General features: G+C 47.3%; 1 protein-coding gene across 1 annotated transcript in view; it reads left to right on the top strand.

Annotated features, from left to right (window-relative positions):
• LOC147120839 (L-gulonolactone oxidase-like) overlaps positions 1 to 13094 on the top strand; it is a 292759-nt gene that overhangs the window by 59614 nt on the left and 220051 nt on the right. Inside the window, exon 3 of the mRNA XM_085977204.1 lies at positions 4449 to 4523. Coding sequence (XP_085833330.1) covers positions 4449 to 4523 — 75 coding nt within the window. The remainder of the gene's footprint in view (positions 1 to 4448; positions 4524 to 13094) is intronic.

Below are 13094 nucleotides of genomic sequence, written 5' to 3' on the forward strand. Positions count from 1 at the left end.
GGTGACGGGTGAGCGGGTGACGGGTGAGCGGGTGACGGGTGAGCGGGTGACGGGTGAGCGGGTGACGGGTGAGCGGGTGACAAGGTGAGCGGGTGACGGGTGAGCGGGTGACGGGTGAGCGGGTGACGGGTGAGCGGGTGACGGGTGAGCGGGTGACAAGGTGAGCGGGTGACGGGTGAGCAGGTGATGGGGAGCAGGTGACGGGTGAGTGGGTGACGCTGAGCAGGTTATGGGTGAGCGGGTGACGGGTGAGCAGGTGACGGGTGTGCAGGTGACAGGTGAGCAGGTGACGGGTGAGCAGGTCACGGGTGAACAGGTGACGGGTGAGCGGGTGACGGGTGAGCAGGTGACGGGTGAGCGGGTGACGGGTGACGGGTGAGTGGGTGACGGGTGAGCAGGTTATGGGTGAGCGGGTGACGGGTGAGCGGGTGACGGGTGAGCAGGTGACGGGTGAGCGGGTGACGGGTGAGCGGGTGACGGGTGAGCGGGTGACGGGTGAACGGGTGACGGGTGAGCGGGTGACGGGTGAGCGGGTGACGGGTGAGCGGGTGACAGGTGAGCAGGTGACGGGGAGCAGGTGACGGGTGAGCGGGTGGCGGGTGAGCAGGTGACGGGGAGCAGGTGACGGGTGAGTGGGTGACGGGTGAGCAGGTGACGGGGAGCAGGTGACGGGTGAGCGGGTGACGGGTGAGCAGGTGACGGGTGAGCAGGTGACGGGTGAGCAGGTGACGGGTGAGCAGGTCACGGGTGACGGGTGAGCGGGTGACGGGTGAGCGGGTGACGGGTGAGCGGGTGACGGGTGAGCAGGTGACGGGTGAGCAGGTGACGGGTGAGCAGGTGACGGGTGAGCAGGTGACGGGTGAGCAGGTGACGGGTGAGCAGGTGACAAGGTGAGCATAAGAACATAAGAGTTATGAGCAGGAGTTGGCCATTCGGCCCCTCGAGCCTGCCCCGTCATTGAATAAGATCAAGGCTGATCATCGACCTCAACTCCACTTTCCCGCCCGATCCCCATATCCCTTAATTTCCCATGAGTCCGAAAATCTATCTATCTCAGCCTTGAATATACTCAATGAGCCTCCACAGCCCTCTGGGGCAGAGAATTCCAAAGTTTAACAATCCTCTGGGTGAAGAAATTCCTTCTCATCTCAGTCTTAAATGGCCTACCCCTTATCCTGAGACTATGCCCCCTGGTTCTAGACTCTCCAGCCAGGGGACACAATCTCTCAGCATCTACCCTGTCAATCACCTTCAGAATCTTGTATGTTTCAATGAGATCACCTCTCATTCTTCTAAACTCCAGAGAGTATCGGCCCAATCTACACAATCTCTCATCATAGGACAGCCCTCTCATCCTTGGAATCAATCTAGTGAACCTTCGTTGCACCGCCTCCAAGGCAGGTATATCCTTCCTTAGATAAGGAGACCAAAACTGTGCACAGTACTCCAGGTGTGGTCTCACCAAGGATCTGCACAATTGTAGCAAGACTTCCTCACTCTTATACTCCAAACCCCTTGCAATAAAGGCCAACATGCCATTTGCCTTCCTTATTGCCTGCTGTACCTGCATGCAACCTTTCTGTGTTTCCTGTACGAGGACACCCAAATCTCTCTGAACACCAACATTTAATAGTTTCTCACCATTTAAAAATATTCTGTTTTTCTATTCTTCCTACCAAAGTGAATAACCTCACATTTCCCCACGTTATACTCCATCTGCCACCTTACTGTCCACTCACTTAGTCGATCTATATCCCATTGCAGACTCTTTGGGGTAGATTTTCATAAAGCTGTTGGGAAGGAGACGGGACTACAACTTTTGGGTTGTAGTCCCACCTACATCGACGTTTGGTCAACCGACTCGATTTTCCCTTGATTGACCTTGTTGAGCCCGCCCAGCGGGCTCAGCAGGCCAATTAAGGGCCACCCGGCAACAGGTGATGTCACAGACTGAAATGTCATCTGTCAAGAGGTCTTGGCGGATGAAATATCAGTGTTTCACAGCTGTTTGAAGCTGTCAAACACTGACAGTCTGACTTCTAACCTGAGTCCTTCTACACAGACTCAGTTAGAAGTCTCGCCAGCAATGAAAGCTGAAGGCTGTCACTTTTGACAAATCGCAGCCATTTTGCTTTCAGTGCCGGCTGAGTGATGGACTCCCAAAACCTAGAGGAAGGAAGGCTGTTAAGGTAAGTACAGGTAATTTAAACTTCTTTACACACTTTAGACACACCTAACACACTTACCTTTGCACTCATGCACCCATCACTCACCTGAACACCGACATCTCGATCCCTCCAAGTCCTTCAACCCGACGGCCCGACTGCTCTAACCTGGCGTGGTTTGGAGCCGTCGGGAATCCCACACGGCACCCCTCAAAATAGGGATTAGGCTAAAAACTGCCTGTTAACTACCTGTTAACAGGCAGTTAATTGGCACTAATCCCTTCCCGCCTCGGGTCAGCGGGTCCCAGTGCGGGGCGGGTACCCACCTCCCCTGAAACTTTCGTGGAGGCGGGTTTTGGGCGGGATGGTGTCGGGACCCCCCAAATCGGGATTTCCCCCCCCCCCCACACGCCTGAAACCCTGCCTGATGGCTCCAGGAAAATCGACCCCTTTGTGTTCTCCTCACAGCTTACTGTCCCACCTAGCTTTGTATCATCAGCAAACATGGATATATTGTACTCAGTCCCTTCAAATAAGTCATTAATATAGATTGTAAATAGCTGAGGCCCAAGCACTGATCCTTGTGGTACCCCACTAGTTACAGCCTGCCAACCTGAAAATGACCCATTTATCCCTACTCTCTGTTTCCTGTCTGTTAACCAATCCTCTATCCATGCTGCTATATTACCCCCAACCCCATGTGCCCTTATCTTGCATAGCAACCTATTATGTGGCACCTTATCGAATGCCTTTTGGAAGTCCAAATACTCTACATCTACTGGTTCCCATTTGTCCACCCAGCCAGTTACATCCTCAAAAAACTCATAAATTTATCAAACATGATTTCCCTGCTTCCCTGTGTGAGCAGGTAATCAATGAGCAGGTGTCACTTGATGTCACCATTGATGATGCCTTCCATCACTTTACGGATGATTGGGAGAAGGTTCTTGAGCTGGGAATTGGCTGGTTGAGAATTATCCTGTTTCTATAGGTATAGACTTGCCTGAGCAATCTTCCACATTGTCGGACAGATTCCAACTGCATGGCAACAGTTTGACAAAGGGAGCAGCTCGCTCTCGAAAATCCCTTCAGCACGACAGCTGGGATGTTGTCGGGACCCGTAGCCTTTACTGTGCCCAGCGCACTCGGCCACTTCTCAATGTCATACGGACTGATTCTAGTGGCTAGGGTCTGGCATCTATGATAGTGCAGATCTCAGGAGGAAGCCAAGATGGATCATCCACTTGGGACTTCTGGCTGAAGACCCTTGCAAACACTTCAGTCTTGTCTCCTGTGCTCACCTGCTGGCCGAGGAGGGGGCCTCCTCCTCCCGTTAGTTGCCTGATTGTCCACCCCCATTCTTGATCAGCTGTGCTAGGGCTACAGAACTATGCTCTGATCCATTGGCCATGGGACAACTGAGTTCTGCCTATAATCCATTGCTTTTGGTGTTTAGTGCGTAGAGAACCCAGTGTAGTATTACATCGAATGCACAGCACAGAAACAGACCATTCGGCCCAACTGGTCCGTGCCGGTGTTTATGCTCCACACGAGCCTCCTCCCACCCCTCTTCATCTCACCCTGTCAGCATATCCTCTATTCCTTTCTCCCTCATGTGTTTATCTAGCTATCCTGTAAAGGCATCGATACTATTCGCCTCAACCACTCCCTGTGGTAGCGAGCTCCACATTCTCACCACTCTCTGGGTAAAGAAGTTTCTCCAAATTCCCCATTGGATTTATTGGTGACGATCTTATATTGATGACCTCTAGTTTTGGACTCACCCACAAGTGGAAAGACTCTCTCCCCGCCTACTTCATGAAACCGGTGGGGACATCTTCCATTGTGTAGTGTGAGCCTTACTTTTCACGCCAGTTTTCCTGTGTTTTTTCCACTAATGAACAGATTTATTGAATTCAATTTCACAACTTGCCAGGGTGGGACTTGAACTCATGACCTCTGGGGTACTAGTCCAGTACCCAGAACCTCAAGGCTAACATACCCCGGCAAGAGTCAATGCCGTTGGGAGGGGAGAAAATGAAACACATCCCTACTTTACTCTTAACATGGATGATATTTCCTGAGCCAGTCACACACAAGCTGTTGACAGGCTAGGTTTGGCGATGTGTAGAAAGTCAAAGGGACCATTTAGAGAGACACAGAATTGCATTAACCCCGAACCGGCAGCTTTGCCTTTGGCAAGTCCTATGATGGGATATTTGCACCAAGGAGTGAATGAGGTCAGTCACTGTCTCTCTGATTTATGTTCTTCCTTTCCCTCAGCTCCAGCACTGTAAGAGATTGACTCCCACATCCTGTGAGACAGACAAGGTCACTCGTGGGCTTGTCTCATTCAAGGTAAGGTCGTTCTGAAGGTGGAGGCCCAGAAAATCTAGCGCACCTGTAAAACGGGCACAGTGCGATCCAGTTTCATGGGCAGAGTGCCTCCTGTGGCTGCTCCCTCCGTTCCAGCAACGATAGCTGTGTGAATGACTCTGATTGTGATAGCTGTGTGAGTGTCTCTGATTGTGATGGCTGTGTGGATGACTCTCTGATTGCGATGGCTGTGTGAATGACTCTGATTGTGATAGCTGTGTGAGTGTCTCTGATTGTGATGGCTGTGTGAATGACTCTGATTGTGAGAACTGTGTGAATGACTCTGATTGCGATGGCTGTGTGAATGACTCTGATTGTGATGGCTGTGTGAATGACTCTGATTATGATGGCTGTGTGAATGACTCTGATTGTAATGGTTGTGTGATTGACTGATTGCGATGGCTGTGTGAATGACTCTGATTGCGATGGCTGTGTGAATGACTCTGATTGTGATAACTGTGTGAATGACTCTCTGATTGCGATGGCTGTGTGAATGACTCTGATTGTGATGGCTGTGTGAATGACTCTGATTGTGAGAACTGTGTGAATGACTCTGATTGCGATGGCTGTGTGAATGACTCTGATTGTGATGGCTGTGTGAATGACTCTGATTGCGATGGCTGTGTGAATGAGTCTGATTGTGATAACTGTGTGAATGACTCTGATTGTGATAGCTGTGTGAATGACTCTGATTGTGAAGGCTGTGTGAATGACTCTGATTGTGAGAACTGTGTGAATGACTCTGATTGCGATGGCTGTGTGAATGACTCTGATTGTGATGGCTGTGTGAATGACTCTGATTGTGATGGCTGTGTGACTGACTCTGATTATGATGGCTGTGTGAATGACTCTGATTGTAATGGTTGTGTGATTGACTGATTGCGATGGCTGTGTGAATGACTCTGATTGCGATGGCTGTGTGAATGACTCTGATTGTGATAACTGTGTGAATGACTCTCTGATTGCGATGGCTGTGTGAATGACTCTGATTGCGATGGCTGTGTGAATGACTCTGATTGCGATGGCTGTGTGAATGAGTCTGATTGTGATAGCTGTGTGAATGACTCTGATTGCGATGGCTGTGTGAATGACTCTCTGATTGCGATGGCTGTGTGAATGACTCTGATTGCGATGGCTGTGTGAATGAGTCTGATTGTGATAGCTGTATGAATGACTCTGATTGTGATGGCTGTGTGAATGAGTCTGATTGTGATAGCTGTGTGAATGACTCTGATTGCGATGGCTGTGTGAATGACTCTGATTGCGATGGCTGTGTAAATGACTCTGATTGTGATAACTGTGTGAATGACTCTGATTGTGATGGCTGTGTGAATGACTCTGATTGTGATGGCTGTGTGAATGACTCTGATTGCGATGGCTGTGTGAATGAGTCTGATTGTGATAGCTGTGTGAGTGTCTCTGATTGTGATAGCTGTGTGAATGACTCTGATTGTGATGGCTGTGTGAATGACTCTGATTGCGATGGCTGTGTGAATGACTCTGATTGTGATAACTGTGTGAATGACTCTGATTGTGATGGCTGTGTGACTGACTGATTGCGATGGCTGTGTGAATGACTCTGATTGTGATGGCTGTGTGAATGACTCTGATTGCGATGGCTGTGTGAATGACTCTGATTGTGATGGCTGTGTGATTGACTCTGATTGTGATGGCTGTGTGAATGACTCTGATTGTGATGGCTGTGTGAATGACTCTGATTTTGATGGTTGTGTGAATGACTCTGATTGTGATGGCTGTGTGAATGACTCTGATTGCAATGGCTGTGTGAATGACTCTGATTGTGATAACTGTGTGAATGACTCTGATTGTGATGGCTGTGTGAATGGCTTTGATTGCGATGGCTGTGTGACTGACTCTGATTGTGATAACTGTGTGAATGACTCTGATTGTGATAGCTGTCTGAGTGTCTCTGATTGCGATGGCTGTGTGAATGACTCTCTGATTGCGATGGCTGTGTGAATGACTCTGATTGCGATGGCTGTGTGAATGACTCTGATTATGATAGCTGTGTGAATGACTCTGATTGCGATGGCTGTGTGAATGACTCTGATTGTGATAACTGTGTGAATGACTCTGATTGTGATGGCTGTGTGACTGACTCTGATTGTGATGGCTGTGTGAATGACTCTGATTGTGTTGGCTGTGTGAATGACTCTGATTGCGATGGCTGTGTGAATGACTCTGATTGTGATAACTGTGTGAATGACTCTGATTGCGATGGCTGTGTGAATGACTCTGATTGCGATGGCTGTGTGAATGACTCTGATTGTGATAACTGTGTGAATAACTCTGATTGTGATGGCTGTGTGACTGACTGATTGTGATGGCTGTGTGAATGACTCTGATTGTGTTGACTGTGTGAATGACTCTGATTGCGATGGCTGTGTGACTGACTCTGATTGTGATAAATGTGTGAATGACTCTGATTGTGATGGCTGTGTGACTGACTCTGATTGTGATGGCTGTGTGAATGACTCTGATTGTGTTGGCTGTGTGAATGACTCTGATTGCGATGGCTGTGTGACTGACTCTGATTGTGATAACTGTGTGAATGACTCTGATTTTGATGGCTGTGTGAAAGACTCTCTGATTGCGATGGCTGTGTGAATGATTCTGATTTCGATGGCTGTGTGAATGACTCTGATTGTGATAGCTGTGTGAATGCCTCTGATTGCGATGGCTGTGTGAATGACTCTGATTGTGATGATTGTGTGAATGACTCTGATTGTGATGGCTGTGTGAATGACTCTGATTGCGATGGCTGTGTGAATGACTCTGATTGCGATGGCTGTGTGAATGACTCTGATTGTGATGGCTGTGTGAATGACTCTGATTGCGATGGCTGTGTGAATGACTCTGATTGTGATAACTGTGTGAATGACTCTCTGATTGCGATGGCTGTGTGAATGACTCTGATTGTGATGGCTGTGTGAATGACTCTGATTGTGAGAACTGTGTGAATGACTCTGATTGCGATGGCTGTGTGAATGACTCTGATTGTGATGGCTGTGTGAATGACTCTGATTGCGATGGCTGTGTGAATGAGTCTGATTGTGATAACTGTGTGAATGACTCTGATTGTGATAGCTGTGTGAATGACTCTGATTGTGAAGGCTGTGTGAATGACTCTGATTGTGAGAACTGTGTGAATGACTCTGATTGCGATGGCTGTGTGAATGACTCTGATTGTGATGGCTGTGTGAATGACTCTGATTGTGATGGCTGTGTGACTGACTCTGATTATGATGGCTGTGTGAATGACTCTGATTGTAATGGTTGTGTGATTGACTGATTGCGATGGCTGTGTGAATGACTCTGATTGCGATGGTTGTGTGAATGACTCTGATTGTGATAACTGTGTGAATGACTCTCTGATTGCGATGGCTGTGTGAATGACTCTGATTGCGATGGCTGTGTGAATGACTCTGATTGCGATGGCTGTGTGAATGAGTCTGATTGTGATAGCTGTGTGAATGACTCTGATTGCGATGGCTGTGTGAATGACTCTCTGATTGCGATGGCTGTGTGAATGACTCTGATTGCGATGGCTGTGTGAATGAGTCTGATTGTGATAGCTGTATGAATGACTCTGATTGTGATGGCTGTGTGAATGAGTCTGATTGTGATAGCTGTGTGAATGACTCTGATTGCGATGGCTGTGTGAATGACTCTGATTGCGATGGCTGTGTAAATGACTCTGATTGTGATAACTGTGTGAATGACTCTGATTGTGATGGCTGTGTGAATGACTCTGATTGTGATGGCTGTGTGAATGACTCTGATTGCGATGGCTGTGTGAATGAGTCTGATTGTGATAGCTGTGTGAGTGTCTCTGATTGTGATAGCTGTGTGAATGACTCTGATTGTGATGGCTGTGTGAATGACTCTGATTGCGATGGCTGTGTGAATGACTCTGATTGTGATAACTGTGTGAATGACTCTGATTGTGATGGCTGTGTGACTGACTGATTGCGATGGCTGTGTGAATGACTCTGATTGTGATGGCTGTGTGAATGACTCTGATTGCGATGGCTGTGTGAATGACTCTGATTGTGATGGCTGTGTGATTGACTCTGATTGTGATGGCTGTGTGAATGACTCTGATTGTGATGGCTGTGTGAATGACTCTGATTTTGATGGTTGTGTGAATGACTCTGATTGTGATGGCTGTGTGAATGACTCTGATTGCAATGGCTGTGTGAATGACTCTGATTGTGATAACTGTGTGAATGACTCTGATTGTGATGGCTGTGTGAATGGCTTTGATTGCGATGGCTGTGTGACTGACTCTGATTGTGATAACTGTGTGAATGACTCTGATTGTGATAGCTGTCTGAGTGTCTCTGATTGCGATGGCTGTGTGAATGACTCTCTGATTGCGATGGCTGTGTGAATGACTCTGATTGCGATGGCTGTGTGAATGACTCTGATTATGATAGCTGTGTGAATGACTCTGATTGCGATGGCTGTGTGAATGACTCTGATTGTGATAACTGTGTGAATGACTCTGATTGTGATGGCTGTGTGACTGACTCTGATTGTGATGGCTGTGTGAATGACTCTGATTGTGTTGGCTGTGTGAATGACTCTGATTGCGATGGCTGTGTGAATGACTCTGATTGTGATAACTGTGTGAATGACTCTGATTGCGATGGCTGTGTGAATGACTCTGATTGCGATGGCTGTGTGAATGACTCTGATTGTGATAACTGTGTGAATAACTCTGATTGTGATGGCTGTGTGACTGACTGATTGTGATGGCTGTGTGAATGACTCTGATTGTGTTGACTGTGTGAATGACTCTGATTGCGATGGCTGTGTGACTGACTCTGATTGTGATAACTGTGTGAATGACTCTGATTGTGATGGCTGTGTGACTGACTCTGATTGTGATGGCTGTGTGAATGACTCTGATTGTGTTGGCTGTGTGAATGACTCTGATTGCGATGGCTGTGTGACTGACTCTGATTGTGATAACTGTGTGAATGACTCTGATTTTGATGGCTGTGTGAAAGACTCTCTGATTGCGATGGCTGTGTGAATGATTCTGATTTCGATGGCTGTGTGAATGACTCTGATTGTGATAGCTGTGTGAATGCCTCTGATTGCGATGGCTGTGTGAATGACTCTGATTGTGATGATTGTGTGAATGACTCTGATTGTGATGGCTGTGTGAATGACTCTGATTGCGATGGCTGTGTGAATGACTCTGATTGCGATGGCTGTGTGAATGACTCTGATTGTGATGGCTGTGTGAATGACTCTGATTGCGATGGCTGTGTGAATGACTCTGATTGCGATGGCTGTGTGAATGACTCTGAGTGTGATGGCTGTGTGAATGACTCTGATTGTGATGGCTGTGTGAATGAGTCTGATTGTGATAGCTGTGTGAATGACTCTCTGATTGCGATGGCTGTGTGAATGACTCTGATTGCGATGGCTGTGTGAATGACTCTGAGTGCGATAGCTGTGTGAATGACTCTGATTTCGATGGCTGTGTGAATGAGTCTGATTGTGATAGCTGTGTGAATGACTCTGATTGCGATGGCTGTGTGAATGACTCTGATTGCGATGGCTGTGTGAATGACTCTGATTGTGATGGCTGTGTGAAAGACTCTGATTTCGATGGCTGTGTGAATGACTCTGATTGTGATGGCTGTGTGAATGACTCTGATTTTGATGGTTGTGTGAATGACTCTGATTGCGATGGCTGTGTGAATGACTCTCTGATTGCGATGGCTGTGTGAATGACTGATTGCGATGGCTGTGTGAATGTCTCTGATTGTGATGGCTGTATGACCTGATTGCGATGGCTGTGTGAATGACTGATTGCGATGGCTGTGTGAATGTCTCTGATTGTGATGGCTGTATGACTGACTCTGATTGTGATGGCTGTGTAAATGACTCTGATTGTGATAACTGTGTGAATGACTCTGATTGTGATGGCTGTGTGAATGACTCTGATTGCGATGGCTGTGTGAATGACTCTGATTGTGATGGCTGTGTGAATGACTCTGATTGCGATGGCTGTGTGAATGAGTCTGATTGTGATGGCTGTGTGACTGACTCTGATTGTGATGGCTGTGTGAATGACTCTGATTGAGATGGCTGTGTGAATGACTCTGATTTGGATGGTTATGTGAATGACTCTGATTGCGATGGCTGTGTGAATGACTCTGATTGCAATGGCTGTGTGAATGACTCTGATTGTGATGGCTGTGTGAATGACTCCGATTGTGATGGCTGTGTGAATGACTTTGATTGCGATGGCTGTGTGACTGACTCTGATTGTGATAACTGTGTGAATGACTCTGATTGTGATGGCTGTGTGAATGACTCTCTGATTACGATGGCTGTGTGAATGACTCTGATTGCGATGGCTGTGTGAATGACTCTGATTGTGATAGCTGTGTGAATGCCTCTGATTGTGATGGCTGTGTGAATTACTCTGATTGTGTTGGCTGTGTGAATGACTCTGATTGCGATGGCTGTGTGAATGACTCTGATTGTGATAACTCTGTGAATGACTCTGATTGCGATGGCTGTGTGAATGACTCTGATTGCGATGGCTGTGTGAATGACTCTGATTGTGATAACTGTGTGAATAACTCTGATTGTGATGGCTGTGTGACTGACTGATTGTGATGGCTGTGTGAATGACTCTGATTGTGTTGGCTGTGTGAATGACTCTGATTGCGATGGCTGTGTGACTGACTCTGATTGTGATAACTGTGTGAATGACTCTGATTGTGATGGCTGTGTGACTGACTCTGATTGTGATGGCTGTGTGAATGACTCTGATTGTGTTGGCTATGTGAATGACTCTGATTGCGATGGCTGTGTGACTGACTCTGATTGTGATAACTGTGAATGACTCTGATTGTGATGGCTGTGTGAATGACTCTGATTGTGATGGCTGTGTGAATGACTCTGATTGCGATGGCTGTGTGACTGACTCTGATTGTGATAACTGTGTGAATGACTCTGATTGTGATCGCTGTGTGAATGACTCTCTGATTGCGATGGCTGTGTGAATGATTCTGATTGCGATGGCTGTGTGAATGACTCTGATTGTGATAGCTGTGTGAATGCCTCTGATTGCGATGGCTGTGTGAATGACTCTGATTGTGATGGCTGTGTGAATGACTGATTGCGATGGCTGTGTGAATGACTCTGATTGTGATGGCTGTGTGAATGACTCTGATTGCGATGGCTGTGTGAATGACTCTGATTGCGATGGCTGTGTGAATGACTCTGATTGCGATGGCTGTGTGACTGACTCTGATTGTGATGGCTGTGTGAATGACTCTGATTGCGATGGCTGTGTGAATGAGTCTGATTGTGATGGCTGTGTGACTGACTCTGATTGTGATGGCTGTGTGAATGACTCTGATTTTGATGGTTGTGTGAATGACTCTGATTGCGATGGCTGTGTGAATGACTCTCTGATTGCGATGGCTGTGTGAATGACTGATTGCGATGGCTGTGTGAATGACTCTGATTGTGATGGCTGTATGACTGACTCTGATTGTGATGGCTGTGTGAATAACTCTGATTGCGATGGCTGTGTGAATGACTCTGATTGTGATAACTGTGTGAATGACTCTGATTGTGATGGCTGTGTGACTGACTCTGATTGCGATGGCTGTGTGAATGACTCTGATTGCGATGGCTGTGTGACTGACTCTGATTGTGATGGCTGTGTGCATGACTCTGATTGCAATGGCTGTGTGAATGACTCTGATTGTGATGGCTGTGTGACTGACTCTGATTGCGATGGCTGTGTGAATGACTCTGATTGTGATGGCTGTGTGAATGACTCTGATTTTGATGGTTGTGTCAATGACTCTGATTGCGATGGCTGTGTGAATGACTCTCTGATTGCGATGGCTGTGTGAATGACTGATTGCGATGGCTGTGTGAATGTCTCTGATTGTGATGGCTGTATGACTGACTCTGATTGTGATGGCTGTGTGAATGAGTCTGATTGTGATAGCTGTGTGAATGACTCTGATTGCGATGGCTGTGTGAATGACTCTCTGATTGCGATGGCTGTGTGAATGACTCTGATTGCGATGGCTGTGTAAATGACTCTGATTGTGATAACTGTGTGAATGACTCTGATTGTGATGGCTGTGTGAATGACTCTGATTGCGATGGCTGTGTGTATGACTCTGATTGTGATGGCTGTGTGAATGACTCTGATTGCGATGGCTGTGTGAATGAGTCTGATTGTGATGGCTGTGTGACTGACTCTGATTGTGATGGCTGTGTGAATGACTCTGATTGAGATGGCTGTGTGAATGACTCTGATTTGGATGGTTATGTGAATGACTCTGATTGCGATGGCTGTGTGAATGACTCTGATTGCAATGGCTGTGTGAATGACTCTGATTGTGATGGCTGTGTGAATGACTCTGATTGTGATGGCTGTGTGAATGACTTTGATTGCGATGGCTGTGTGACTGACTCTGATTGTGATAACTGTGTGAATGACTCTGATTGTGATGGCTGTGTGAATGACTCTCTGAT

The sequence above is a fragment of the Somniosus microcephalus genome, chromosome 3 (genome assembly GCF_052327205.1).
Source record: "Somniosus microcephalus isolate GS21.2 chromosome 3, FLI_Smic_1.0, whole genome shotgun sequence".
In the NCBI taxonomy this organism is placed as follows: domain Eukaryota; kingdom Metazoa; phylum Chordata; class Chondrichthyes; order Squaliformes; family Somniosidae; genus Somniosus; species Somniosus microcephalus.